General features: G+C 34.8%; 2 protein-coding genes across 9 annotated transcripts; both read left to right on the forward strand.

Annotated features, from left to right (window-relative positions):
* Nucleotides 1-928: 928 nt before the first annotated feature.
* LOC136227857 (regulator of nonsense transcripts UPF3-like) lies at nucleotides 929-11407 on the forward strand. 8 transcript variants are annotated; one of them, XM_066016619.1, is made up of 14 exons: nucleotides 929-1109; nucleotides 1249-1400; nucleotides 2596-2702; nucleotides 2941-3036; nucleotides 3155-3253; nucleotides 3398-3477; nucleotides 3749-3853; nucleotides 4943-5125; nucleotides 5249-5330; nucleotides 5517-5587; nucleotides 8435-8846; nucleotides 9319-9437; nucleotides 9541-9586; nucleotides 10701-11407. In XM_066016619.1, the coding sequence occupies exons 1-13, from the start codon at nucleotides 1086-1088 to the stop codon at nucleotides 9571-9573; spliced, it is 1563 nt and encodes a 520-aa protein (XP_065872691.1). In that variant the 5' UTR covers nucleotides 929-1085; the 3' UTR covers nucleotides 9574-9586; nucleotides 10701-11407. The 8 variants fall into 8 exon arrangements, with proteins under 8 accessions (XP_065872691.1, XP_065872692.1, XP_065872689.1 ...); XM_066016620.1 differs by having other exon boundaries at nucleotides 10704-11407; XM_066016617.1 differs by having other exon boundaries at nucleotides 930-1109; nucleotides 9535-9586; nucleotides 10704-11407.
* A 4442-nt stretch (nucleotides 11408-15849) lies between these two features.
* Nucleotides 15850-20395, forward strand: LOC136227792 (prolycopene isomerase, chloroplastic). Its single transcript, XM_066016548.1, has 9 exons — nucleotides 15850-16163; nucleotides 16263-16486; nucleotides 17281-17391; nucleotides 17903-17956; nucleotides 18113-18400; nucleotides 18534-18725; nucleotides 18801-18959; nucleotides 19607-19843; nucleotides 19928-20395. Exons 1-9 carry the CDS (start codon nucleotides 16001-16003, stop codon nucleotides 20240-20242), a joined length of 1743 nt encoding a protein of 580 aa, XP_065872620.1. The 5' UTR covers nucleotides 15850-16000; the 3' UTR covers nucleotides 20243-20395.
* Nucleotides 20396-21620: the final 1225 nt, after the last annotated feature.

Raw genomic sequence — 21620 nt, forward strand, 5'->3', positions numbered from 1 at the left:
TAGAACGATTAACATTTTCTGATTTTGCAAGGTCTGTGTGTTTTACATGGTGGCTTTGGAACCGACGCAACAATTTGATCCACAATGGCATATGGACGACGGACGAGATTCTACGAAACAAAGCACTGAGATTTTTGACAGATTGGCAGCCGGGCACGAGGGAAATAGTGTCCAATCCTCATCCTGCACCGGCCCTTGACTCTTATAAGATTTGGTATCCTCCCCCACGGGGTATTACAAAAATTAATTATGATGCCTCAATTGGGGAAAATGGCCTTTTCGCAAGAGTCGGGCTAATTGCAAGGAACAATGAGGGTCAGATTCTAGCTTCAGCGGGAATTCCAATCGAACCGTGTGGCTCGGCAGAAGCGGCAGAACTTCAGGCGATTTTTGCAAGTCTGACTCTGGCACGATATTGTCATTTTACTGACATTCAGATTGAGTCGGATGCAAAAATTGTTATCGGCACGCTCAATGGTGATCAGTTACCGTTGGCTTCTCTCTGTTTTCTATATGAGTATGTTCTAAGTCTTAGGTCGGGGTTTGCTCTTTGTTCTTTTCATTTTGTACATCGGGAAGGAAATGTGCCGGCTCACAATTTGGCTCGGTGGGCGAGGGATATTAATTTTTCGATGTTTTATTTATAGAAGATTGCTCCGTCAGTATTTGGGACTCGGTCAGTAACGATGCCGCTAGGCTGTGATTAATATATTTCCTCTTATCTTAAAAAAAAAAAAAATAGAAAAAGGAGAATCAAATTGGGCTTTTATTTATGGGAGTTGCAAACCATAAAATTGTGATACATTTAACTTATGATTAGATTTAAACCGTTACGGACGATTTAGTTGCACAACCGCCCGCTGGCTGCTTCCAACATATTTCCTTGCACCTCATCTAATCTTATATTCTATTTTATATTCTCACTGCACTACCAAATCCCGTATTTTTACATATCCAGCCGTATATATACATTTTCTCCCAATCTATTCGTTTCGCTCTTCCTTTTTTTTTTTTCTTTCTTCAACTTCCGTGCATGGCGATTAGGGCTCCAATCCATCATTAGGCCACGAAATTCTTCTCGATCGATGCTATTTCTTCATGAAGAAGATGTAATCTCATGGAGATTTTTCTACCTCTTAAGATCAATTTGGAAGATTTAAGATAGATTTGTAGAGTATCATAGTTTCGATTTTGGGGATTTCGGATTTTTTAGGGTTTCGTCTATTTCTTTCTTTCTCTTCCGTTTAGGTTTTCGGAGGCATGAAGGGTCAATCTGAAAAGACCAAGGTGGTGGTGCGTCACCTGCCACCGACGATTTCTCAAGTCATGCTTATGGAGCAAATCGACGTTGCCTTCGGTGGACGTTATAATTGGGCATCGTTCCGTCCTGGCAAAAGCAGGTTAGAGCTTTGATTTTCTTGATTTTTTTTTCTCATTTCGACAGGATTCTTTTTGCCCGTTTTCTGAATGTGTAGGGTTTTATCTATGCTTTCTGTTAGTTATATCATTGTGGAGTTTATTGTTTTTACCTGTTGAAGGTGGATTTAATTGAAGTGTGTTATACTCATAAACGATGTATGTATGACCGGGTTTATTGTCTTTAAAGTTGAATTTGAGAAGTAAAATCAGTCTGCACTAACTCCGATCAAGGTGGGTTACCATGTTGGGGAGGTACTGAGTTGGCTATAAATTAGTTGCGGTTAAGGGTTTCTGGATGTTTGAAGTAGTTAGCTTTAGTGGAAGGATGGGTGTCAATTTGGAAAACAATTAATGTTTTTATGAAAACTGTACATCCAGTGACTGAATAGGTGGTAGGTATGGTAATGGGAACTGAATTGAGTTGAGATCAACTAAATGTACTTTTAGGATTCTGCCTGGTTAGCTTGGTCTAACATGGGTTTGCTCTTCCTTGTTAATTACATGACACTTGAGGAAAAAAGGAGGAAATTATAGTAAACAGTTTTGTAGTAAAGAAACTGACAGTTGTTGTATTGTTCTAATTCCTCAAATCCATGCCTGACCAAGTTAATTGTTTGTAATTAACTTGCTAAAAGGAAAATGTAAAAGCTATTTGTACATTACCTTCAATTATTGTTAAAATATTAGTCGTTTTTATAATCATTTGTAGTTCGATTATATAGTTTCAGGTTTCTTCTGATTTTACTCTATGGCGGATCATTCTTTTATCTTTTTATTTTCCTACATCCATCATTGGATATTTCATACAAAAGTGTTCTGCTTCATTTGATTATAATTTGATTTTTTCCCATAAAGATGGTTTTAAAAATTCAACTGCTGTAATATCTCTGCTAGCATGCTTAAGTTATAAGGAAGGAATGCCAATTCTTATGGCAAATTTGATCACCTTCTTGAATATAAATTTGGCAACTCAAATCATTTGCATGCCATGTTAATGTTTTATTTGTAATTCTTCTTGTGAAAGAATGACTGTTGTTGTAATGAACTGGTCACTTTCTTTTTATTATTATTAATTTTTGCGACTCTGATTGTGTTTTATAAACACTGGTGCTTATAGTTTTTTTTTTGTGTTTCAGATGTTGTGTTGTGTTCTAATTTTTCTTAAAATCATTGCAGTCAGAAGCATCAATCCTTTTCCAGAGCCTATATTGACTTCAAAAAGCCTGAAGATGTTATTGAGTTTGCAGAGTTTTTTAATGGCCATCTCTTTGTGAATGAGAAGGGTAATTCTTGAGCACACCTTCAAAAAAAGATTGATGAGAGACACAAATCATGTCAGAATATTATGATTTTGTTTTAATTCAAAACACTATTCTATTTTGCATAGGGTAAAGAAGTCAACAAACTTATTTAGCTTTTCTTGTGTTCAGTTCTATTTTTCTTTTCATGTTCTTGAATGAGTAACTTCGCAAAATTTGATGCTAGCTGTGAAAATACGAAATTGATTATTTTCTTTTCCAGGCACTCAGTTCAGAGCTATTGTCGAGTATGCTCCGTCACAGCGTGTTCCAAAACAGTGGTCTAAGAAGGATGGTCGTGAAGGAACCATATCAAAAGGTTTGCTTTACCAGAAAATTTAGCATCATGGAATTTGGAAATATAATTATTTCTTGTGAACATATGTTTTCCATCATCTTTCTGTTTGAAATAGAAAATTTACTTGTTGAATATGTAGATCCTTCATATTTGGAGTTCCTTGAATCGATATCAAAGCCTGCTGAGAATCTTCCGAGTGCAGAGATACAATTGGAAAGAAGAGAAGCTGAAAGAGTTGGTTGGTTGCTTTCTTTGTCGCATGCAGCTTTCTGGATAAATAGTCTAATAAAATGAGGAAATGCATGATAGTGCAATATATCTTGAAACACTTAATTTTATATCACTTAGATATACATTCTTCCTTACTTGAGATCTTTTGCAGGTGCACCAAAGGATGCTCCAATAGTTACACCCTTAATGGATTTTGTCCGTCAAAAAAGAGCTGCTAAGAGTGGATCTCGGGTACTGTTTTGATTTAATATGAATGCTTGGGGATTTTCTTAGAGAACATCAGCGTGATTATCTTTGTATTATATGCTATTTATCAGAGGCTATTGCTTATTTGGTAAAATACTGATGAATTGTGTTATTCCTTCTTGGAAAGCATGTTAAAAGTCGTATTAATTTCCCCAATCTCAAAATTTGCTCCTTCTGTGATTCTTTGCTTCTATTTTATTTGTTATCATATTTGTTTCCATTATATGTTCAGTATTTATTATTTTTTTTTTTGTAGCAGAGAATGTTGTCAAATGGGAAAATCAGCAGACGTGCTGGTGCAAGTGGAAGCTCTGGCTCTTCCAAACGAAGTTCTGAAAAGAAGAGAGTTTCAACCACAATGGTATTGTTGATGATAAGTATATTCAGTTTTTTGAGATTTTTTAGGCCGATATGTGTTTTCTGTGCAATAGTAAATTATTGTGCTTCATTTTGTGCTCTTATATTCTTGCTTTATGTATCTAAAGCTGGAAGATTGTTATTGCAGTGTTCATCCATCATAACTTGTACTTTTTTTTTTGTATAATAAAACCATATTTTCTTCTGGAAACTTGCGAGCATGCGTTTTAGCTTATGTACTCAGATGTACCTAAGCGAAGTGTACATAGGTTGATAAAATATGCAGTTTGTAATTGAACAAAAATTCACTTGACAAGATTGATGGTTAAGATGAGATGCGTGATAAACTCACTCTGAAGAGTAAATTTTTTGCTATTCAGACTAGACTAGTAGTGACGTTAATTATAGTTACTTGAGAACTATTGAAAGTTGAAATGCTTAAATTTGCACAGAGATCAAGATTGTGTAGTTTGAAAGGGAGGATATTTGACAAATAAATATTTGATTGATCTAATCTAAGCCTACTTTTGTCGCTTGGTGATTTAAGGGCAAAGTGTGCTATCTGCTTTTTGTCATTTTGGTAGACAGGCTTTTTTATATATTACTCCGCTTCTAATTAATTTTATTTTTCTAGTTGAGTGATTATAAGAGAGGGCGAGCCTTGGCGCAACGGTAAAACGTTGTTGTCGTGTGACCAGAGGTCACGGGTTCGAGTCTTAGGAGCGGCCTCTTGCCAATTAAATTGGCAAGGGAAGGCTTGCCCCCAATACACCCTTGTGGTGGGACCCCTCCCCGGACCCTCGCTCAGCGGGGACGCGTAATGCGACCGGGCCGAAAAAAAAAAAAAAAAGTGATTATAAGCTTGCAAAAATCTAAAATCTAGTAAAATGAGATATATGGAGGCATTAGGATGTGAAAGAATATTGTCTGTTTTGGAGCTCCAAATTCCTAGTTTTTTGTGTAATGTTTATTTTTCTAAGCAAAAAGCACCTGTATTCCAGAGTTCAATTATCAATTTATTCTTTGTTAAGTATTATAGGCTTTATGTCCTGTTGTTTGAAATCGTTAGTAATTTGACTTGTTTGGTGGGCAGTATGTTTTAAGGGACACTGCAAAAAGTACAAGTGGAAAAGATAAATCAACCTATCTATTGGTTCCGAAACGAGATGACCAGCAACTTTCTGATAAAGCTGTTACTTTTGCTTCTGCAAGTGGAGCTGAAGTATTGGAGGATGAAAGTGGTATAACTGTGCAACCGAATTTCAAGTTTTTAATAGTAATTTTCTCAAACATTTGCCATTGGAACTATGCATGAGAGACAATAGAATATGGAAGTAACACCTGGAAACCAAATATTGAGTATACATGATGTTTTCTGCTTCATCACACATTTAAGCAGGAACATAGAGCTGCCTTGTATAAATTGTTTTTGCTAGTGCCTCATAATAGCTGTCAGAGGCAGGTTGATTTTCATAAATTATGTAAGTTGAACTTAGTGTTTGGGGTTATTCAGTTATGTGCATTTTCCTTATTGCTCACTACCTATGTTTAGAATCATTACATGGTTGTTTAAATTTTGCCAATATAGCATTTACTGGTAGATTTTGTTGGTTCTACAATGACTTGGCAATAAATATGACTTTTTGTTAATGGATTTGTTAAAGGAGTTCCCGGAATTGCTGATACTGGCAAAAAGAAAATCCTTCTTCTGAAAGGGAAAGAGAAAGAAATTTCACCTGTAAGTCTTGCATTACTCTGCATTTTCTGTTGGATCTTGCTCAGAATTTTTTTATATTACGCATAAATGGAGATATTTTATTTTAATGTTTAGATAGAATGGCTCATAGAGTGAGTAAAAGTAAGAGGACATGAAATGGATAAACTTCAACATGTCTATCTACCTGTGTTGATACTGCTTCTTATTTTGCTTGTGTTCAATATAATTATATTGTGATATAGATAGCTATTGATGAATTTCACTATCCTTGCACTGTCGTTGTTAGTGTCACAGATGCTAGTTGAAAGACCAGAAGCAGAAAACGGTTTTCTTGTTTTCAATTAAGTGGCCTTTTTGTTAGACCATCCACGTTAACTGAATATCTTGCGCATCATGAAATGATTGGTGAATGGAGATTTGTGATCCTTGTTATATCCATGTTCTTCGGCTGTTGCTTATATTAGCAATATAAACTAAATTGATGTTATTATTGTTTATGGCTATTGAACAATTCTTTCTTTTCTATTAGCAAGAGTATTATGACCTTAATGAATTAATCATCAACCTGCTAGTGCTACTCTCGTCCTTACTTTAAGAGGCCAGGAAGATTTCCTTAGTCACTCTTCTATATTTCTGTATTATTTATATTACTCTGGCAGAAATATGACAGCTTTCAGGAATTGTATTAGATAGGTCCTAAAGTAGAATAACAGTTTGTAGGTTGCTTTTATTGAATACAAAATACGAGGTATTTTGTGGGAGCTGATAGAAAGTAGAAAGTAAGAGAAGGCAAAAGAATCTAAGCATGGACCTGAGAAGTCCTTATAATAGTTATTGAAGTCACAGGGCGCACTAAGGCGCAAGGAGGTCCTTGAGTCTAGGCACAAGGCGCACGCTTGAGCGACACAAGGCACAGTAAAGAGAAATAATATATAAAAATCATAAAACAACAATAATTAACATTTCTAAATGTAATAAATAGTCAAATACTAAATCATATCCAATTATCCATCATCTTAATTATAAATTTTAGCATGAAATAAATTTGAAATTAACTATTAACTCTTCCACAATCAGAATTCGCAATACTAGGTTCTAAATCTAGAGACTAAAGTTCAACCAAATCCCAAGTTAATTAATATTAGTCTAGCAACTACTTTTCATCAAGTCTAAAGTCTCTCTAGTCCATATTCATCACTCATGAAAGTCACCAACATCGAATTCATCTTCAATTCAAGGTTCCCAATCTCATCCTCTTCATCTTCATGATACTCATGTGCAAAGGCTGATTCTTCTTTCTCCTCATCTCTAAGAACTTAGGAGTTCTTTCTCGAACACTAAAAGATGGTGCTTGAGCCTTCTAGGCCTAGAGGTATTCATGATATTTTTTTCTTACTCTAATATGATAAGTTCTTTCTTTAACCCTAAATGATATAGATAGGGAAGGGTTGAAATTGAAACAACTTTTAATTTGGAACCTAAAAAAATTGTGTCTTGTGAAATTGCGCCTAGGCACGCCTCCAGCAAGGTGCTAGGCTCGCAAAGGCTCAACTTAGAGGTGCACCTCTTGAACAGAGCGCACCTTTTGCCTTCTCAGGCGACATACCTTGAGCCTTTTGAGCCTGAGGCGCGCCTTTGATAACTATGGTCCTTGTGCATAACAGATGAGGTTCCTGTAGGCATCAAACCTAGAATTTGGTTGCATGGCATAGTCAGCATGAGATTAAGTGCTGGAATTTATGTTTTAACTGAAGACTGAACTATAAGAATTTTCCCTAACTGAATTAGAAGTGTTAGTGAATTCTGCTACAACTTGAAAACTAATATTAATTTTTCAGTCTTGACTCTTGAGCTGTTGAAAAACTATGAAGGAAACAATGGTTCACAAAAACTGAGGACTGAAATAAGTCTTTAACAGAGATCTGAAGATTTAAAAATATCCTGGGTTTTATTTACAGGGAACTCAGAGTAACAGCCAGCAGATGATGTATTGAAAGAAACATACTTGTAACAGTTACATAAATAAAGAAGCATTGGCGATGTAGTCATAAAGGCTTGTACTACAATTTTACCTTATTTATACTTTTCTATTGTTTATAATGGATTCTACACTCTGTTGGATTCTTCATTGGGGTCTCTATTGCTACTTTTGCTGCTGTGACCATTGCTATGGCCTTTTAGGAATCTATTTCATTTTTTTTTACTGTGGCTATGTTTCTCCTGCTCTGCCAGTTGCAGTTTGCTTGTACAGTGCACTTGCTTTCCTTATTGTTTTTAAGAACAGTTTTACTGTTTGAGCTACACCCGATCAATATTTGTGAACTCAGAACTTCCACAAAGAAGGTTTAAGGTTCTCCCCAAAAAAAATAAAAGGAAAGTATGAGGCTGCTGATATAATGAAAGAATTTAACTAAATGAGCGTTGATAGTGGTGGGATCTAATGTACTGTCTAGGCAAAAACGTTATGCAATAAGTTTTTCTGCTGTTGGCTCGCATCTCATCACGTGCACTTCTAGATTTTCTAATTCTTTTATTGTGTTTTATTTAACCATGCTTTTTGAGGCATTATCCTAGGGACATATTCAGATTTTGCTTAAATTGGAATAATTTGTGGCTGGCAATATGCCAAGTCTTCAGAAGGTGGTTCCCATCATTTGGGCCCAACTCTGCATTTTTTGTGAGCTGCGTGATATCATTTTTCTACAACCATATTTTATGTATGCGTACGTGCAATTTGCTGATTTATGCCTCATCCCTTTTTGTGGATCTTCAGTCATAATAATGACTAAGTTCATGTTTAAGCAGATAGCTTTTTAGATTTCTGGTAAGTGTATAAATTATGGTACTGTCTGGTGGTTGTCACTGCAGAATGCAGGATCATTTGATAAAAATGCGATTGGTCCTTCCCTGAAGCAGAGCCAGAGGGCCAGTGGAAGGATAATTAGAAGCATACTTTTGAACAAGGATTCACGCCAAAATCAATCTTCTGGAATCCAATTTGATCAGCAAGCTCAAACTTTGGAAAAGGAAAAGCGTCCTCCTCGGCCTCCACATGTGCACATTGTTTCGAAGGATTCAAATGGAGCTTCAGATGACAAGGTTGTTGGTAATGACTTGCATGGGTTTTCTGGTGATAAGCAAGAAAAGCGCATGAGAAATAAGGATAGGCCTGATCGTGTTGTATGGACTCCTCTTCGCCGGTCAGATGGATCTTATGCGAGTGATGAATCCTTGCCCTCTGCATCACAATCCTCACAATCAGGTGGAGATTCTTATCAAGGTATACCATTACTTAACATAAATCTTTGAATTGCAGTAAAGAGTATATTTAAAGCATTTGGGAAATACTGTCTTTGTGATTGCACCTAATTGATTCACCAGATATGCTGAACTATACAAGTATACATACAACTGAATTACTGGCACTCTATTCTGAAAAAACAAGTTCCAATGAATAGCATATTTCAATGTCGAGCATGCATATATATGCGTAAATAAATGGATATGTGCATATATGTAGTCTTATGCCTATCATCTACTAGGAAATATTGGAGATGTAAAAGGTGGTTCATCAAACTCAAGGACTGGAGAAATTAAAATCCTTGGGACTGGACTCAACAGTCAATCTTCTCTAGATAATTGTTTGTTGGCAACTTATTTTAGATAAAGCATCTATTTCTGTTAGATGGCACACTTGCATGAATCATTCACGAGACTTGGATTCCATGATTTTGGTGCTTGATCTTATATAGGGTCACATAAACATTTTGGTCGTCGTGGACCATCACATTCAGTGAGGGATGCTGATGGCTCATCTGTGGAGGGGAAGCCTTCAAAGAGAGGTGGTGTTTCTAGCTATGGTTCCCATGAGGTGATTACACTTGTAAACCATTTGGATTTAAAGTTCTTTGCTCCATTTGTGTCATTTCTGTTTCCTTTCATACTAACTGGCTGAAAGTTTTTGACAGAAGCAGGTCTGGGTTCAAAAGTCAAGTTCTGGTTCATAGTATTTCTGAACAGGTGATTATTTTATTTTATTGAAATTGACTTTCCATATTTCTAATTATAATGCCACGACATGACAGTCCACCTCTACATCTATTCTTTTCCCTGGTTCTCTGTGCTCTTTCTGTACTAAGAATGAATCTAGTAGGAGATAGATAAGTGAAGTACATTCCGTTTTAATACTCCTTAATTGGATGTTTTGTTTCAAAAAGAAATTGAAGAAAACGACACATTTTGATGTCACTTGTTAAAATTAAAGCAAGAGCCCTGCCCTGAGAAGATATACCCACAAACCGAACAGAATTTCTTGGGAAAGAAGGGCTTGTTGGATGGCCATAGGGAGCACACTCTCAGCTTTCCTTCCACCACTTAGTTAAATGATCACTTCAAGTAACTCATGGAGTTTGACCAGATATCCTTTCCAGCTTTGTCTTGAGTTGCTTCATATTTTATTTAAGGAGAGAATCCGTGAACAAAGTTGAATCCTTTCTATTAGTGATTCTTCAAGTCGTGCCAGACCACATGATTTCCCAAATGAAGGACCCCAAAGGATCACTGTAGTTGCCTTGCCCCTCCTCTATACAAAACAAGGAAAAGCATATTCTTTTCTGTCTTTGTCCAATGTCCTTTTCTAATTCTTCCAGCTGGTTAGGATAGGCAGTTAGGAATTGATCATTAGAAAAAAAGCAATATGATGTCCATTGGATTCTTACAGTAACAATGATTTAGATGCATTTTGTTTACACTGTATATGTTCTTTTATAGGTTGATCAACAAATAAACCTTAAGATTTTACTTATCAATCAAATATAAAGTGTAGAACTTGTGTTGAATTTTGGCCCTTCAGTTCTATTAGTAAAATCAACACAAAAATGCAGAAATTGAGATGTTGGATGAATATGTATTTGTATCAAACAATTCAGTCTTTATGCATATATTAACTAGAGTTAGTTTGCCTGGCTGTAATTGGAAGTAATAATTTGAATATGGGCTACAGTATGGCGGTCCAAAATGTCAGCTACATTGGTTACTGTATTCGGAATAATGCTATTGAGTAATGTGTTTGCAAGTTCAAAAATTAAAATTTTTGACACACACTGATGGTGCGATGTGGTAAATTATTTTGCAGCAGAAGGCTTAGTCCTATAAAATTTTGGAGCAAGCAGTTGCTCTCAGTCGCGTGGCCTCTCTTTTTACTAAACAGATGGTCAGGAGTGAAAGTTTCAGCAGTGGAGAGTGGTTTCTTCTTCGCAGAAGCTAGAAGAAAGATGAAAGTAGCCATCAATGATGCAGATACTTTGGTGTAATTAAATACATGGGCTGAAGGAATCCTGATAGTCAAAAGACAGCTCGGAATAGGAAGAAAGGGAGAAGGGGGAAAAATATCATCCTTATAACCATATATAGATAGGAAGACAGGTTTTGCCAGGGGGGTTCCCCCATTGTGGGTTCTACTCGGGAAGAGCCAGGGATGTGCAACATTCTTGTCTTTGACTGACTGGAAATCGGGTTATTCTAGGTCTATAATAGGTTGATCCCTTGCTACTTCGGTTAAAACTGTATATAGATATGGAAAGCAAAGCATTAGTTGATTTTATGATGCTTTTGCGTTTATGTCTTGTTAAGCAGTTTAGCATACGTGATTGGTGAGAGGATTTGTTTGTAGTAGGCGCCTCCTCGGGTAGTTTTTAGGGCTATCTATCTATAATTGGGTTTTGTTGAAGAGAAGAAAAGCTGGAGACCTTTGGCCAGCTTATTAGTGAAAATGTCATTTTTATGTGAATGTTTATGAGAATTGAGTGGGTTTAAAAGCGTGAATGAATATTAATTATCAGATGGGTAGCAACTAACTTGGTCTTATGTCTTATGTCTATTGAACTGTTATCCATCACATGATGTTCGAAAATAAATTATCATCTTTGTCTTGGAAACGAAAGGGTTCTGAGCAAAGCTTTGATTCTCGCTCCAAGTCAAACTCAATAAAATTCTTAATATTTTATTAATTTACATGACATCAATTTAGCATTTGTCATTATTTCTAATCAGTTTTTCGGTGTAAAAAAAATATTGAGATAATTATGAATAAAATTCACTTTCGGAAACATGCATTGATGTAATTTATAATATGTTAATTTAGTAACTCATTATTACTAATGAGTTTTTAGACGTTAAGGACATAATTAGGAGTGTATAAAGAATTAATTTTTTATAGGTTTAATACGTCATTTGTTTTCTGAATTTGTCCAAGATTTGAATTTGTTTAAAAAGCTTGATTGGAACTTTCAAAGAGTCTTTATAGCCTTATAAATTTGCATAAAATGTTCAAAAAAGCAAATTAAATGTGAAATGTGTTGCATGTACCTTGTAATGTTATTACATAATTCATATAATAAATTAAAAAAGTTCTTACTTTTTCAATTGTAAAACTTATATTTTCTAATATTACAATTGCATACTCTGATTTTGGTCTTTTTAATATTTTTAAGTAGGATGCAATATATATTCCGCATTCTTTTTTGTGATGGAGTTATTAATTGAGGACATTTTACGCAAGTTTAGGAGGCCAACTGAACATCTTATGCAAGTTCAGGAGTTACGGACACACTTTGAAAGTTTAGGAGACCAGTCAAATTTTTTGGACAAGTTCATGAGACAAATGATGTATTAAACCTTTTTTTTTTTTTATATTTGGGTTACAATTTAACTCCATCCATTAAAAGGTTGTTAAAATTAATCCAATTCATTAAATATTGAAATTGAATAGATTGGGTTGAGTTGGGTAGGAATTGATTATTGATTTAAACAATTTCAAATGTAAAAACCCGGATTTTTGGCATTTTAGAAAATTTTGAAATTCCATATTTTTGGAAATAAATTGGAATTCCAAAAATCTAGAATTCAAGAATTTCTGAAATTATCGAAATTCAGAATAGAAATTTAGAATTACAAAAAATTTGAAATTCTAGAATTTTAGATTTCTGGAATTTCAGAATTTCTAAAATTCTAAAAAATTTTGAAATTCTATAATTTTTGAAATTTTAGAAATTTGGAATTCATGAAAATGAAAAAAAGAAAAATATAAGAAAAGAAGAAAAGAGAGATAATGGTGGAGAGAGATAATTGTTGTGGAAGAGAAAAGAGAATGAAATAATAATAGAAATGTGTTGGTGCTACATTTTCACATTTTATAAATAAATAGATTATTTCAAAAGAGACTATATATAATGAGTTGAAAAAACTATTAGTATCAATGAAATAATTCTAGTATTAGATTATATTTTAGCAAACTTAATTAATTCTAGTTTAGTGGATGAATAATTTAAATTACATTCAATATTTCTTAATCAAATGCAGTTCAGTCCCGTCTAACCTAATAAATAAATTAGATAATATAGAATATGCTGGATTGAGTTGAATTGATAGATTAGTTATACTTTGTACATCCCTGGACATAATTATGGAGAAACTTTATAATATTTCGATAATAATACATCCAATTAATCAAACGATGTTATTTATACATATTTATTTTTTATATTAATCTTCATATCTTTCTTTTAATTGATAATATCTATCTTTTTTTTTTAATCGGTAGGGTGAGCTATTATAGAAGAATACTATTTACACAAGGTAAATCACATCCAGGCATAACTTAACTTGCTTTTATTATGATATCCGAATTTCAAAAACAAACATTGTGCCCCAAAACTTTGCATTTTCTAACATAATGATCTTTTTTTTTTTAAATCGTAGATTAAGATGAGCACTCCAATAACATGTAGCTATTTATTGTAGATTTGATTGAAATTATTTTCTAAGAGTATCTTCAAGAGGCTCTTAGTCAACTCTTTATAAATAATACAAATAATTGTTTCTTACAATATATGTCATTTCTAACAATATTTCTCATGGTCACTATTTATTTATTATTAAAAATATTATGTATTGTTATATTTAACAACAGTGAGAGTGGAAGATACCTCTCGAAGGCACATATTTGAAGCTTCAAATTGCTAATTAGTAACAAAAGTAATTAGATCTATTTGGAGGAGAGAGATTGTCTTCCTTCTTCTTCCCCTCACCTATATTTTTATCTTCATATTTTTAGTATTCTTTTTTTTTTGTTAGTGTTTTCATTTCAGCTGAAATTCATACATCTCATCAGATTTTTTTGTGTGATTTGCATTTGTCAACTATACAACTCTTTCATTTATACTTTTTTTTTTTTCAGATTTAGCAAGAAAAGGGAGCATATTATCTTATACGAGATTGCACCAATAGAAATGACTTGATTCAATTGGTTAGAAGAAACTAAATGATGATTGGTTTGCAGCTGCTTTCGTGTAGCTTTAGATTTATGAGAAGTATGAATTTGTTGTCCTTTGTGTTATATTTTTACTTTTTTTTTTAGCTTTTATTACCTTATTGTGTGAGGTTTTAATCCGGCTTATGTTCTTGTTTTTTTTTTGTTTCCTTTAATGGAATGAAATATAATTTTCCATAAAGAAATAAAAAGAAGGGCGGAACCTCCTTAATAATAGAGAGAAGACACAGAGTCTTTGAGGAGAGGTATTTAAAGTTGGATTTTGTGATAAACTCCTCAAAATTTAACTTACAAGTCTAACAAGGAGTTAATTGAATGTTTTAATCGATTTTAATTCTTGAATCTTTTGGTTTTAAAGTAATTTAGTTATGAGGTAGAAAATGATTATATTAAGAGAAAATTTAGAAAATAGTGATTTGAAAAATCTAAAACGGTGGTTTCATGAGAAATGTGGTTTTAAACAATTTTAATTCTTAGATGAGATAAGGTGCACAAATACCAATAATATTTACAGCTAAGAGTAATTTTACTCCCAATATTGACAAGTTGGATTAATACCAGACATCTTTATAAAACACAAATATTTTGTTTCTTATTCTGCACCAATTGCATATCTGTTGGTTCTATAAAAAAATCATATTTTTTTTTGTGATTGCATAACAAAATTGGAGATTGATATTTTTAAATTCGACGAAATATTTAAATTGTTTTCCAACTCGTAAAAAATACATTATATTTTTTTAATTATATTTTATTTTTTTTCCACGTCTAATCATATATTTGTGATTTGTTACTAATTAGAGATAAAATGAAACATATGTGAAGTATAGATGATAAGATTCATGACCGAAAAGACATTTAGATGAATTATTTCTCAAATTGACTCAACTTATCAACGTTAGGAGTAAAATTACTTTTGGCTGTCAATATCAAGAGTAAAATTGCACTGTTTTAGCCATCAGAAGTAAAATTGCTTTTAGTGGTAAACGTTAAGGATATTTTTACACCTTATCTTTTTGTTAGATTTTTATATTTTGAAGTCATTATATATCATTTTAACTTGATCAACAATAAAAGAGCTATTATGTTAAAATATCAAGTTTTGGTGTCATTTTGTTAATAAAATGTAAAATTAGGGAGCCATAATATTCATTTTGAAGTTAACGAAGTATAATGAAATCAAGTGTAACGTCTAATTTATCCTATTTATACATATTAAAGTTGGTATAAATTACACTTATAATCATTAAACTCTACTTATTTCACATTATAACCACTAAACTTTAAAAGCCAATTTTATATTTTTTAATGTTATAATCACTAACTTTCATTAAAGTCTAAAATTGACATTTGACTGACATCAAAATGGAAAGTTTCAAAAATTGGTAATATTATAAACAACTTTAATAAATGTTGTCCAAATAAACATTTTGCAGGTAATTAATCTCAGATGTTAATTGAAGTTTAGTATTAATATTAAAATAAAAATAATAATTCTCTGAATTTGTCCAAATGTTGCAACTGTCCCTCTAACTTTCAATCATAACAACTTACCTTTTAAACTTGTCCAATTGTAAAACATAACCCCAAATTGAGAATTTTTTTTTATCCTGGACTTGAAGCAACCGTAAAAACGTTTCTCCGGATTCGTATCACGCCAAAGATCTGATTATCACACTCCACGAACGTTGCAGGTTTTGTATTTCACGTGTTTCTTCAATTGCCGTTCATATCAGCAATTTGGGGTTATGTTTTACAATTGAACAAGTTTGAGGGGTTATGTTTTATAATTGGACAAATTTAAGGGGTAGGTTGTTATAATTGAAAGTTCAGAAGACACTTGCAATATTTGGACAAGTTGAGGGGATTATTTGTGTTTTAGGCCTTTTATCTGATTAAACTTAAAAGTAAATTAGTCTCGCATTACAGAAAGAAATAGTAGTTGTTACAGACAAGACCAAAATATAGAGGTGTTGTAGTGTTAACGTGGATGTCTCCATTTCACAAGAAAAAATGGATGAGTCCATCTCCATCTCCATCTCCATCTTCATCCCCTTGCATTTTATTTATATATCCTGTTCAACAAGGACGAAGCTTATCTGATCATGGCGTTGTCTTTATATCCCAATTACCCCCGTTTCCTCTTCCCCACCACTTGTAACAAATCTTCCAATACCAGAAGTTCATATGTGGCGCCAAATTCCATCACTAATGTGCCCTCCTCCAACGGTACTCTCCTTGTCAAAGATAATAAGACATCTTTTCCAGGTCTCCTTCTCACTTCTTAATTCTAGACACTTGTAATTAGCAGCTGTGGACATGAATTTTGATGCTTCGATTGTCTTGCAATTTGCAAATCAAGTGCAGGGAAGGCAGAGGCAGATGTGGTTGTCATTGGGAGTGGGATTGGGGGACTTTGTTGTGCTAGTCTTCTGGCTAGATACGAACAAGATGTTCTCTTATTTGAAAGTCACGATCAGCCTGGTGGTGCTGCTCACTCTTTTGAGGTTAAAGACTACAAGTTCGATTCCGGTCCTTCCTTGTTCTCTGGCTTTCAATCAAGGGGTCTCCAGGCCAATCCTCTTGCTCAGGTAATTTGTTTTGGCTGAAAATTGTTGTATTTTTGTGGATTATTATCTCTAGTATCCTATTTAGAGTGAATTCTACTAGGAAAAGGATATATTTTTAGGCTTATATAAACAAGGGTTTGCTTATTTATTTGTGCTGAGAGTTTTGGAGCTTGTGCTCTTGATGTCATGAGATTTGAGAGTTAGGTACTTGGGTAAAGAATGTGGTTTTCTTATTGTTGTACTTACTTGCCCATTACTAATGAATTATGTGTTTCTCCCTTGCATTTGGCTGTGGATGTAGTAAATGACTTATTCTTGTGATTCTGTATCTAATTTTCTGTTTCGCATGTCAAGCTTGTTATAGTTAATACCAATTGAATTCTAACAGTATATTGGAAATAATTTTAAAACAAGCACTTTCAACTGGCGTTTGAAGCTTAGGCACCACAATCCCCTTAAGACATCTATCCACCTTTATTTATGGTGAAATTTCTAATTAATAAGATTGAATGTAACTGCAATTGACTTCAGACCTTTTTGGTTTAAGAAACTCTGATTTAAAGAGGACCATGACGACGTCATAATAAATTGAATCCCTATGAGATAATCAGACTATATAAGTAAGTTATGTTTCTCGTGCATGATCCGTTATAAAGCCATGGGGTCAACTAATGAAACTTGGTTCGAAATGGACAATATTTACCTGGTATTGGACTAGGCTGTTACAAATATTTTTTTTATTGTTTTTAAGCTAGTAGCGGTAGCACTATCTCTAGCTTAGTGTAACTATGAGCATATTTCATGTGATTTTTCAGGTTCTAGATGCATTGGGTGAGTCACTTCCATGTGTGAACTATGACTCTTGGATGGTTTATGTGCCTGAAGGCGAATTCTTGTCACGGATTGGCCCTACAGAATTTTACAAGGTGGGCTTCTTCAATTACCCTTTCCAAATTTAGCCATTGTAGATGTTGTTTGGTGTATTGGTTACTTGTCTTCTTTTTAGTATATCAGTGTATGCTATAAGCATATCTGAATAATATATATGCATCTCTTGTCTATCAAAGTTGATATGAGAAAAGCAAGCAAAGATTGCCATTATCAGTCTTGTAGAAGTTTTAAAAAAATGGTTAGAGAAAAGGAAACAGGGATAATACAAGCAGCTTTCATAAAATTAGAGAAATCTTATGAATATGAACTATAATATCAAACAGGGGTAAGAAACCTTCATCTGTTGAATGAAAGATTCTATATCAGAGTTGATATTCTTCTTGGGTTAGGTTCCTCTTTGCTTAGCTTGGTGTATTCAGTAATGAGCAGTCAGTTTAATCTTGATGTTTATTGCCCCCATTTTGCAGAATGCATTAATTTTTTGGTCTTTTCATATTGATGAAGCACTCATCCACGTGCCTAACAGAGATTTTCTTCTTTTTCTAGGACCTTGAGAAGTATGCAGGACCCAATGCAGTGCAAGACTGGAAGAAGCTTCTGGTAAGTTGCAGTAATTTTCTTTCATCTTACTTCTTAAAATACATAAATTCAGAGCAATAGGCTTATGGAATTGAATTTTTTTCCCTTTCTGTAATTCTAAGGTGACAAATTTTCTCATTTCACAATTTGATGCTCAAAATGAAAAATCTGCTGCAGGATACAATACTTCCACTGTCTTCAGCCGCAATGGCTCTGCCTCCTTTGTCCATCCGCAGTGATTTTGGAGTTATCTCTACTGCAGCAGCTAGATATGCTCCTTCCCTGTTGAAATCTTTTATTGAGATGGGACCTAAAGGAGCTTTAGGTGCCACGAAGCTTCTTAGGCCCTTTTCAGAAATTGTAGACTCACTTGAGCTTAAAGATCCTTTTGTACGCAACTGGATCGACCTTTTGGCCTTCCTCCTTGCAGGGGTGAAATCTAATGGTATTCTCTCAGCAGAGATGGTAACTATGACTTATTTACATTCTCAAGAATCAAAACATCATTATCCCAACTTTAATATAATAGGACATATTTGACAGTATACATATGCTAGTGAATATGGTATATTGTCTTTCTAACTTCTCTCTCTTTCAGATTTACATGTTCGCAGAATGGTATAAACCCGGTTGCTCTCTTGAGTACCCTCTTCACGGAAGTGGAGCCATTGTTGATGCTCTTGTCAGGGGATTGCAGAAGTTTGGAGGACGGATTTCTTTAAGGAGCCATGTGGAAGAGATTGTTGTAGAAAACAATAGAGCAATCGGAGTGAAGCTAAGAAGTGGTCAAGTAAGTAGACTCTATTCGATTCGTTATTGTCTGATAAATGAGAAACTAATAAAGGTACATTGTTGTGTGCTGCAGTTTGTACGCGCTAGAAAGGCTGTCATCAGCAATGCATCAATGTGGGATACTTTAAATCTGTTACCAAAGGAAGCCCTTCCAAAGTCATACATCGACAGGGTTAAGACAACACAACAGTGCGAGTCATTTATGCATCTTCATTTGGGTTTCGATGCAGAGGTGAGCAATTAACTCTCAACCATCTTTTCAAAATTCCCCCCCTTATGATTAGCAACCAAACAAACTTTTAAATTATCTTTATGCAACTTCCATTCCCTATCTATCAAATGAGTACTTAAGCATATATGATTCAAATTTTGAACTGATATCTATGTATCAGCAGTAAGAAATATATATGAGATCGTAATACACTTTTCAGTTTAGCTTCTCATCATCCTATATCTTGAAACAATCTGTAGCTACAGTAACACGAGATGGAACTATGAATCTTAGTTCTAGATACTCTGAATAGCTTATACAAAATCAACATTTTGACCTCCAATTTGAAATTAAATCTCCAAAACACCTATAAAACATAGTAATTGTATATTTTTATACCAAAGATATTGAAAGCCACCTTCTTGGCATTTATCCAAGCTTATTTTAGCAGAGAAACTATAGAAGATTAGGCACAAGTTAACTCTTAATCGTTACAACGTCCTGTAACGAAATTTGGAATCATGCTTAGACCAGTCTATCTTGGCTGGTGCAACGGAAATGACCATAATTTGATGCTATGTTTTTAAGATTCTGGATATGGAAGTAGAAAGCATTATGTAGCATTTTAGCAAATATATAGTTGTAGCCTAAATTTTGTAACGAACCAGGGCATACGGGAGGACCTGGGGATTCATCATATAGTAGTAAACGACTGGGAAAGAGGAGTTGATGCAGATCAGAATGTGGTTTTAATATCTGTTCCTAGTGTTCTTAGTCCAGATTTGGCACCGCCTGGAAAGCATGTCCTACATGCTTATACACCTGGAACCGAGCCATTTGAATTGTGGGAAGGGCTTGACCGGACGAGCTCTGAATATAAACAACTTAAAGCTGAAAGATCAGAGGTATCTACAACTTTTCAGTCATTGTACAATCTTAAAATTGTTATTAGCAGCCAATCAGTATGTATAACATTTTGTGGAAATCAGGTAATGTGGAAGGCAGTGGAGCGTGCGATTGGTCCAGGGTTCAAGCGCGAGAAGTGTGAGGTGAAGCTGGTAGGAACACCATTGACACACAAAAGATTTCTTAGGAGAAATAGAGGAACATATGGACCAGCTATTGAAGCTGGGAAAGGTTCTTTTCCTGGACATTCAACTCCAGTTTCACAGCTTTATTGCTGTGGAGATTCTACTTTTCCGGGTATTGGTGTGCCTGCAGTTGCTGCTAGTGGTGCTATTGTTGCCAACTCTCTTGTTTCAGTTTCACAACACTCTCAGCTTCTTGATGCTGTTGGCATTTGAATTTATTAGTAAGTCCAGTTTGAATTGTATAATTTTGATCTTGTTTATAGCCCTTGAGTTTTCAGTCCATTTATTTTACATGTTGTATTACAAGTTTACACAGTGATGAACAGAAATGAAGAGAAGAAATAGAAAATTGTTTTTTTAATTTTATTTATTTATTCATTATTTGACCTAGAGCAAGGCTGATATAGCCGTTATACCATCTCTCTCTCCTCTAACAGAACAGAAACGACAAAAACAAAAAGACACGTGCCACTCACAAATTGACACCTTAATTGACTTAAACGCAAACTAAAATGATTAAAACGACAATTGAATTCTTCCACATATCAATCCACTCCCCTTAGGAACCTTGACCTCAAGGTTCAGTGATCTGAAACTCTGGAAATCTAGCTTGAATCTCTGGAGCGAATTCCCAAGTGGCTTCTGCAATGGAACAGTCAGACCAATGTATGAGAAGTTTAGTAGCTGCCTGGTTCCCACGTTTGACCATTTTCCTTTCCAGGACTGCGTTGGCCTAGTTTCAACTGGTAATGGCAACTGAACTGAAGTTAATGCTTGTGATGAAACCTTCGTCTTCAATTGGGAGACATGGAATACTGGGTGTATTTGCGAACTAAGGGGAAGATTGAGCTTGTAAGCTGCCCGGCCAATCTTGTCCACTATCTCAAAGGGGCCAAAATACAATGGTGATAGCTTGTGATTACTTCTCCTGACTGTGCTTTGTTGTCTGTAGGCCTGTAGTTTGACATAGACCCAATCACCAACATTAAATTCACGATCAGTTCTGTGGAGATCAGCTTGTTGCTTTATCCTATGTTGAGCTCTCCCAAGCTGTTTCTTCATTACTTGCAGGGCCTCCTCTCTATCTCTCAAAAACTGATCAACAGATTCAATCTTAGAATCCTTTGAGAAGTAGGGAATGTGAATTGGGGGGGGGGGGGGGGGGGGGGAACCCCATAGATTACTTCAAAAGGGGTGGGTTGAGTGGAAGTATGATAGGTAGTATTGTACCACCATTCCGCTAAGGGCAGCCATTTAGCCCATATCTTTGGATTTCCACTTGTCATACATCTCAAGTAAGTCTCCAGACACCTATTTACCACCTCTGTTTGTCCATCAGTTTGAGGGTGGTAAGCAGAGGATTTAAGCAATGCCACTTCCTGTAGTTTGAAAACTTCCTCCCAGAATTTGCTCACGAAGATGGGATCCCTATCACTCACAATTGAGGTAGGCAGACCATGTAACTTGAAGATGTTATCCATAAATGCCTGAGCCACCGTAATTGCCGTGTATGGATGGTGGAGGCCTATGAAATGGGCGTATTTGCTTAGGCGGTCCACAACAACTTTGATGACCTCTTTTCCCCCAGACT

The sequence above is a fragment of the Euphorbia lathyris genome, chromosome 4 (assembly GCF_963576675.1).
Source record: "Euphorbia lathyris chromosome 4, ddEupLath1.1, whole genome shotgun sequence".
Classification (NCBI taxonomy): Eukaryota; Viridiplantae; Streptophyta; class Magnoliopsida; order Malpighiales; family Euphorbiaceae; genus Euphorbia; species Euphorbia lathyris.

Excerpts from the sequence above, each read along its gene's own strand:
- LOC136227857 (XM_066016617.1), top strand. The coding sequence starts at position 1,086 with ATGCTATTTCTTCATGAAGAAGAT. Across the intron at positions 2,703-2,940 it reads TCTCTTTGTGAATGAGAAGG|GCACTCAGTTCAGAGCTATT; the intron begins GTAATTCTTGAG and ends TTTCTTTTCCAG. Across the intron at positions 8,847-9,318 it reads AGGTGGAGATTCTTATCAAG|GGTCACATAAACATTTTGGT; the intron begins GTATACCATTAC and ends GATCTTATATAG.
- LOC136227792 (XM_066016548.1), top strand. The coding sequence starts at position 16,001 with ATGGCGTTGTCTTTATATCCCAATTACCCCCGTTTCCTCTTCCCCACC. Across the intron at positions 17,957-18,112 it reads AAGACTGGAAGAAGCTTCTG|GATACAATACTTCCACTGTC; the intron begins GTAAGTTGCAGT and ends AATCTGCTGCAG. Across the intron at positions 19,844-19,927 it reads TTAAAGCTGAAAGATCAGAG|GTAATGTGGAAGGCAGTGGA; the intron begins GTATCTACAACT and ends TGTGGAAATCAG.